The sequence below is a fragment of the Phaethon lepturus genome, unplaced genomic scaffold (assembly GCF_000687285.1).
Source record: "Phaethon lepturus isolate BGI_N335 unplaced genomic scaffold, ASM68728v1 scaffold247, whole genome shotgun sequence".
NCBI lineage: Eukaryota > Metazoa > Chordata > Aves > Phaethontiformes > Phaethontidae > Phaethon > Phaethon lepturus.
The window spans coordinates 30204-38823 of record NW_010551027.1 but is presented as its reverse complement, the minus strand read 5'-3'; the positions used below and the strand labels follow the sequence as shown (position 1 = coordinate 38823).

At 39.5% G+C, this 8620-nt stretch overlaps 1 protein-coding gene across 1 annotated transcript in view; it reads left to right on the top strand.

The window, feature by feature from the left end:
- Window positions 1–839: 839 nt before the first annotated feature.
- Window positions 840–8620, top strand: part of LOC104623584 (1-phosphatidylinositol 4,5-bisphosphate phosphodiesterase beta-1-like) — a gene marked incomplete at its 3' end in the record, with an annotated part of 21125 nt that continues 13344 nt past the window's right edge. Inside the window, exons 1-2 of the mRNA XM_010290720.1 lie at window positions 840–920; window positions 2696–2836. Coding sequence (XP_010289022.1) covers window positions 840–920; window positions 2696–2836 — 222 coding nt within the window. The remainder of the gene's footprint in view (window positions 921–2695; window positions 2837–8620) is intronic.

Sequence of the window (8620 nt, the reverse complement as noted above, 5' to 3'; positions counted from 1 at the left end):
AACCAAAGAATATGACCTAGATCACCAGTTAAGGGCTAAGTTGTCACTGGCGAGTGGAAATGCATCTGTCACCATTAAAGGGCAAATACACCCATGGCAGGGGTCAAAAAGGGCCAGGATCCTGTTAGTATCAAAATTATTCCCTTTCACAGAACTTATTTTTATGTATATATTTAAAAAACCCTATGTTAAGTTTGTGGAGCACATAGACATTGAGGTTACACTGAGATACCCAGGGTATGCAGTGTTTGCCCTTTATTAACAGGAGCTGCAATGGCAGCCATATAACGTCTTGCTGCAAGGGACTGTGTGCTTCAAACTTTGTTAGACAAGTCTTAGAATAGAAGAATTCAACATTCTACTCATCCAAACGAAGCACCCCAAAGAGGGTGAGAAGGTCTTGCCTTTAAAACCTGGAGAAAAATCTTGTGATTTAGAAGACCAACTTCATACTCAACATTGCCCGACTGGCCACTTATTCTGCACTTCAAAAAGCCTTACTGAGCCAGTTCCAGATAACTTCTCTTACGATTAATTTGCTTTGAAAAAGAAAGCATCCCATTTCAAATGTGTTTCGTTTTTACTCTGTGAAGCATTACTAATGCATATCCTAGACTATCTGGAGTATGATCCATCACAGAGACATCGTGCAGGTGACTATAAAGATGAAGGAAAAAGGCTATCTTCTTTCTTCTTTTGTTGATAGGGTTGCAGTTCATCACCAAGAAGGAAATTGTGAGCAAGAGGTTCAGCCAGGGAAAGGAAGAAAGGAATGACACACATGTGAAAGAGGATAAAAGCAGATAGACAGTCCTGTTTAGCTTGAGTTCAGAAAGAAGATGCTCTTCCCAGACAGGCCCTTTAGCGGAAGCGTTTATCAGTCTGATTTTGGGCTTGAAACGGTAGAGAGTAAAAAGCAGGTGAGTTCTCATCTCCCAGAGGAATTAAACAAAGCTTTGTAACGTTTAGCCTGTAAATAAAAGAGAAAGTAACCTGTCTAGTACTAAGCCATCACTAACTTAGCATCTTCAGGGCATTTCTCTAGCTTTTCTCCTAGAAGTAAATTACACAATTTCTTTGTCTTTCTCCTTTAACTCCTCATCTCTTGAACACAACTACTATTTTTATAACCCTCTTCTGTTTTTCTCTTATGTGAAAGCCTGTCATTAACTTGTTTACCCATGAAAACTTCCTTGTCTCAGAGCACAATCATATTCCTTCTTTACAGAACTCTCCAGCAGAATTATTCTGTCTGTTTTCCTGCAACACCTGCCGTCATACCCAGTATTTAATGAGGCTCAGCATTTTACGATAGACAGGCTTGTAGTTTCTTTCCAGTTAATATGCTATACCTCAGATGTTCTCCTACACCTTGTGAAGTATTTGGTGAACATATGCATAGCTCCATTGCCTACAAGCATCAGGAGATACCTTTTGGACTGAGGTCTTGTCGGTATGGGATTTCTTGCAAGATCCATGAGGAGTGGCCTTTTTCATGATCGTAAGCTTACCGTCCTGTTAGACTAAATTTAATTTGTATCCGTTGATGGAGATTTATATTCTTAATTCAAAAGTTCTTAAATATTAAGAAGCGCCATAAATACTAAACATATGCAGACAGTGTGGGTAAAAGGTTTGTGTGAGAGTAAACTATAAACTGCAGTATATATTTGTGGCAGTTTTGAAATCATTTGACTCTGCACAGAATCTGTCATGCCATAGTGATACAATTTGCTGGGCATTTTTTAGTATTTGTCCTAGGCTGAAATATCTTGCCTTTTAGGAAACCTGAGCTTTCAAATTATACTGGCCCTGTTCAAAGGATTGAGTTCAGTCTTGCGGGGCTTCTTTTCATCTGTCTTTGCCTTTATAGACTACATCTTGAGGCTAAGGACCAAGCAGTTTTCTTAGTTTGAAAGACACTGAATGCTTTTCTTGGAAACGCTGCAGCCTAATAGAAACTAGTAGAGTTGCAAAATAACCTGAAACTGTTTCTCACATGCTTATGTTAACAATGAAGCTGAGGTTCAGGCTATTATTAGCTGATAAAAAGCATTGAATATATCTTTCCTTCACAGAGATGTTATGTAGTCATTTCTATATTGGATATAAACCTGAAAAAAAAAGACTAAAACCTAAATATAAATTGAATAAATCATAATTTAAATAATACATGACCTTTTGGACATGAAGAGGGAGGGCATCGTGAAAATTCCGTTATTCATTTCATAGCGTTTAAGACAGTTAATTCTAGACAGTCTTCTCAGTTCCTTAGGAACAACTAAGTTCTCATTTTGGGCTTTATCTAAAATCCATTAAAATAATTCAGAATCTCGCTGCTGAGGCCAGTAGCCTTTGGGCAGATTGTGTTATTTTGATGAGCAAAACAATTTATGTATGCTTAACCTAGGAGACAAAATAGCTGAGAATAGGAATGTGCAGCCATAAACTAGACAGCTTTTAGTCTCTACTGTATCAACACAGAGCTCAGAGTAGTGATTTCTTTTCATCCTGCATTAATGGCTTTAAATATTTTAATGAATAATGAACCAGATCAGAACCTAGTGCCATCGTATTTAAAATGTTCAAAATAACACAAGTTTTCAAAATTGAAGTATTTGCAAAAATACTCGTCTCTTTTAGTATAAGTATGTGCAAAAGATTTTTAACTATTTTGTAATGTGTTTACCTGCAGGATCCAAAACTGCGCGAACTGTTGGATACTGGGAACTTAGGAGGTCGACTGGAAAATCGAATGATAACTGTTGTCTATGGTCCAGACCTGGTCAATATATCGTACTTGAACTTGGTGGCATTCCAAGAGGATATAGCAAAGGTAATACACATCCATCTATGTCATATAAAATTAATGTTTTTAAAGTATCGTTCTGAGATATGGATAAATGAGATAAAAGTGGAGATTGCTACGAAACGGACCTCAATTCTGTTATAGAGCTGTGCCGATCAGTACCCAAGAAGAAATGTGCAATCATTTTTATTCAGGGAGTTTATTCAGCAAAGTTTATGCCCACAATAGGTGTGCTTATTTTCAGAATATTGCCTGTAAAGCCCAAACAAGCATTGTGAAAAGAATGGTGCACGCCAATTTTTACTCAGCTGTCAGATGCATACTGTGACTCTCCAAACACGTATCACTATCTTTCAGCAGTTATCACCCTTCTATGCTTGTTCTAAGCGTGTGCAAATTATGGCTCACCTGTGAGAACAAAGTTTGCAAACGGACGATTTTTTTAGATTGGCCTGTATCAGAGTAGTCATCTACAGGTCTCCCTTGTATGCTCAAATATGTTGGCAAGCAGACACCTAATTTAACCTACCTGACCGTTTCTGCTCATGTTCAAAGGTCAATTTTAAGCATTGCATTTTTGTCTGCTGATTGCCCTTCATAAGAACTGTGAAGTAAAAGTATTTTTTCCACGCAGATATACAGTCCCTTCATTTCTGTCCAACACACCACGTAAAACAGTTGTGTGTGACATGCAAGTTACGATTGAATTTAGTGCATGTTTATGTTTTTTCCTTTTTCCACCTTCTGTATGATTCAGTTGTGTTCACTGAAGTGGGAGCTCTCTGCTTTATCTTTTCCAAATTGACATTCAAAAGCTATTTCTCTTCCTACTTCCATTCATATGGGTAGGCTCTGATGACAGCCTCCAGATAACCACACGCAGAACACACTTTCATATGATTTGCATCCTGTTATTTAACAACAGAAAGGAGTATTTTGTCACCTTGCAGGCAACAAAAACGGTCAGACCAGGTGAAAAAAGGTCATAGGATGAAAACCTTAAGCTAGGAGGATGTATTTTTGCTTGCCAGGTTTCTGTCTCTGCTAATCTTCATTAGCCAATTGGTCAATTTGGCAAAAAGACAATTTCTGCTGTTTCTTTGATATGAAAGAGTAGACACAAAATGAGTTTGTGGTGGTCCATGGACTGCTGAGTGGGAAGTGCTGTCTTCAGATTTGAAAACGCACAGCTATACTCTACAGGGGTGGTTAAGAAATCTTCACACTGCAAAAGTGAAAGTGATTGAAAAGCTCTTCAGGAGAAAAAAAAAGCTTATGATGGAAAATGAAAAGGTATACTAAAGCTTTACCAGCAAAAATCGTTAGCCCTTACCGAGGAAGAGGGAAAATCACCTAAATCAGAAGCATGTGTCCTCCTTTTTCGCTTTCCTGCCTAGCCAGCAGTCAGTGAACCATAATCTATTTCCTAAAACAGTGCAGAAATTGGTATTTAAGGGCCGTTTTCTGTTTGATAATGGAACCTTAAAATACAGTAGATAAAATCACGTTTTGGAGAAGCTTGACTGCTCTAAATCCTGAGTAACTCCTACAATCTGAGTAACTGAGGACCTAAGCCTTCCTTGTTATTTGTAGATGCAGTAGACCAAATAATTTCATATTTTATTAGTCAGGCACTGTGGCCTGGGGTGGAATTTTCCAAGTAATGCAGATTAGCTGTGCTTGCTTTGAAATCATGCTAAATATCCTGATAGTTTCAATGAGAACAGAGTTTGATCACTGTTGAATGCATCTAAAAATTCTTCCTTTTTAACATGTTTTCCAACTTTATATGAGCCAGTCCACAGAATCTGGTTCTTATCTCCAGGACCCATGTAGTGACTCATAAGTCATTATAAATAAGCACATCAGGCACAAATCATCTCTTCACAGAGCTCTGAGAAAGCATGTAAATGCAAGAAGTTTTAAATATCACACATGCAATTCTTGACCCTTCCTCTCACTGATGTTCCAGGGAAAGACAAGTGCCACTGAACCCCCCCCCCCATCTTTCCCTTTTCAGTGCATGGATATTTTTTGGATTAACTCTTTGTTTGCAATACCTTATTTTTCAAGTTGTGTGACAAGTATTGATCAGAGAAAGGCAAAGTAAACCGTAGTGGTCTTAGTGAGGCAGTTAAAATTATTCAATTACGGGGTTTTCTTCCTTTGCAGAAGATTTCCTATTCTGCTACAAACTCTGTGCATCACATCCACTGGCCAAGTTGTGGGAAAATTACGCGAATCTGATCCTCGGGCTATTCACCTTGCCTTGGGCTATTCAGCTTGCTTTAAGTGAACTAAATACAGAGCTAGAAATGATGATGTAAGTCGTGATGTACTGTTTCCTTCAGGAGAAGGTAACTAGTATTTAATGTACGTTAGTGATGAGCTGAAGGGCGCTGAGCGGATGGTTTGTTCAAAGAATGCAGCTTGAAATTCATTAAGTAATGGTCTAAAAGGCAGATTGCTAGACACATCATGACGGTGAAGAGAAGTAGCACTGGTACAGCGCTTGCTTATTTTCAAACGGGTGTGTCTGTCTTGGGACAGGATTTGTGAGCATCCACAAACAGCACTGCAGAAGGCAGGATAAAGTAAGTAGTTTATTCTCAAACCCTATTCTGAGCGAGTGCTCTTTTTCTCTTTTCCCAACATGCAGTACAACCTGTGAACCTCTGTGTCTCCTCTACATTATTTCATTCTCTTCCCAAATCCAGTAACTTCAAAAGTGAGCACCCCATCTTTCCCATCTCTTTCTGCTCGCTCTCTTTTGTACCCCTTAGGCCAACTCTGTTCTCACTACGCTAGTCCATCCTGGCCATACAGACCCCTATCCAGAGCCCAAGGAATTCTGCTTCTCCTCAGTTTGATGAGCTTCGGATCAGATCCATCACTAAGAGCTGATGAATTCCTCCATAAGTAAAATGATGTAGTCAGAGAAGATTCACAAGTTGTGCTATACTATGCTTTCCAGCATATGTCTTTATTTTTCCAGCTTCTTAGGCATATTTAAGAGTTTGATCAGTATAATAAAATGGTAAAGCAAACGATATAAATTCATGTCCATTTGATACAATTTTTTAAAATAAAATTCATAAGCATGCCAACAGTGTAGAATTTCAGCAGCTTGCTTTGTTAACCTCCCACCAAAAACAAAGATGTGAGAAACATTGCCTTCACACGTAGTCAGTTCTGATTTGAAGGAAGTGTTTTCAAGAACGTGTGCTGTCTTTTCTTACGAAAAAGATCTCATCTCTTCTGTTGAGATAAATGTCTTGCGGTATGTATACTGATGCATGTAACAGAGGAGAGAAATTACTTCACTGAGCAACAGATTTCCAAATGAACTGCTGCTTATACGCTACCTGCCAAAGCACAGAACAGCTAAATAATTTGTTAGTAAAGTTCACAGGAATGATATAAATATGAATTACTGTAACAGGACGTAGCCAAGAGGAGATCGAGTTCAGGGAGCTCTTATCGTGATGGATGTGACTTGCTTGGAGTTGAATGTCGGAAAGCTGGGTTCTTCTGCTACCAAACGCGATCAGAGGCTTCCAGTCTGCAAAGAGTTTGTTGGCACTACTACAGTCCTATTTCAAAATACCCAGATTTATATTTTCCTTTTGTATTGTATCTGTACAGGAGTCTGCAGCTACTGCGGTGATTCAGAAGCTGTTATAACCTTTCCTCTGTAGGCTGTTTTCTTTCTACACATAACAGCTTTCTACCCCACGGAGCGCTCTCACCGAGCGCTGCCTTCTGGAATCACTGCTGCTGGTAAAGACGGCTGCAGAGTGTACCATGCACAGAGTTAGGGGATGGGCTTTGTGCTGTACCATGCAGGAAAACCAAGGAAACGGAGCCATTTGGTAGCTAAAGCAGCGAGACGCATCTTGGCTCACAGCTTGATGCAAGCCCATCAAAGTCAGTCCAAAGCATCTCCTTTATTTCTTCGGGTCTGTGCTCAGGGCTGTTGTTTCCCCTCCTGCTGAGAGTTCAGACCAGTGACTGGAAAGATGATGTGATCCTTGGCATCTTTTCTGATCTTGGTTTTTTGGCTGCAGCTCTGCATTGGCTGGAATAAAGACCCTAAAATCAGAGAGTCAATGAGCAAGTATTGCTTGTGATTTCTTGAGTTGGCACCTGCATCGTTAGAAAGGGCTCAGGCTGCAGGTAGCCTTTAGAATATTTGGCAAGAGTGATGTGATCGCTTTGATGAGCCAAGAAGAGCTAGCAAAGGAACGTGGCAAGGCTCTTTATATAAATAATGCTTGTGACAGGCACGTAATAACTGAGTTCCCCTTACATTCCTGGCAACAAGCACTCGGACAAAGAGAAGGAAGAGCTGGGGTGTGGGATACTCCTGAAGTGCCCTGCTTCTGTTTTTTACAAAATACTTCAGTTTTAAGCCCAGCAGAACCAGTGAGATCAAAACAAAGTCTGTCAAGAGCCGTTAAAATCCAACATATTTTCAATTTCTAAATAATATTTTATGTTGCCATTAATCTTTGCAGCCATTACTGTCACAAGGAGAAGTTTTAACTGCTATAATTAGTGCCTAAACAAAGCAGTGTTTACAAGATGAGCCTATTTTGAGCCTGGAAAAATGATTTGCCAAGAAGACGAAAAAAAAATGCTGCACTTAATATGCTTTCTGTTCCAAGGGTCACAGCAAAGCAGCGGTGTTGCTAACAAACCCAACTCCTCCTTTTGTTCTTTCTCACACCCCTGTTTTTTTAAAATTAGACCTAAGAAGAAAATACAAGGAGAAAAAAACAAAACAAAAAAAAGTGGTCACGAGAGGTGGAGGGGAGGATTATCTCAGCAACAGCGGGTCGCCTCCAGAGCAACGAGGCTGTGTCTGAGGGAGGAAGGTTTCTCTGCCAGAAGGACCAGTCCTGGGGAGGTGTGTTGTCTCGGCTGCTTAGGGCTGAGGTTGTAAATGGGCTGGACTTAAGGATCTGGTAGCTGAAGGATATCAAAAGCCCTTACAACAGTAGGCATATAGGTAGCCTTATCTCTTCCTTATTGGGAGCAACTGTGCAAGACCGGTTTCAGGAGCAAGATCTCATAACTTTAGGGAACAAATCTTACCGCATGAAAAAGGTAGAAAAAAATTATACCTTCTGAACCGCACAAATTGATCACCTAGTCACACGGAAACTTTTCTAGCTAAAACAAGCTCGTAAGCTCCAAAGTGACGTAGCAATATTTCTTTCATTGGAAATCAATGATACTTTTCATCATTATCAATTTTTGTCAGAACGAAATCACCTTTTTAAAAAAAAAAAATTCTTTTATTTTTTCTTCAAGAAAAAGAAGAACCAAGGAGAGGGAATACCTCCAAAGACTATGCACCTGGGAGGGTGTGTGGTGATGGGAATTTTGGATCTGGGCTGCTATGAAAGGAAACCCAATTTTAGTTTCAAAGAACACTCTGAAGTCTTCATCAAGTTAAAAAAAAAAAAACCACACTGTTTGCAAAGGCATTGTTTATTTTAATTTCATTATTTTAAAGGGGTGAAACAAAACCAATCCAAAGCCACAGTTGTGATTAAAAAGGATTGCAATTAAAGAGAGTAAATAAGCATCAAGTTGGGAAGGAAAAAGGCACTGAAGTTGTCGATGAAAAGAGACCCACAAGGGACGAGAGCGACAGGATGAGCATGAGAGTCTAAACTTAAGATTGTAATCATGGATCAGACTTCTGGGAACCCGGGAAAAGACGGGGACCTAAGCGAAGGACTTCAGTAACACATGTAGAAATGAGGAAAAGTCAGTCAGGAAAATAAAGGGAGGAAAAGTGAG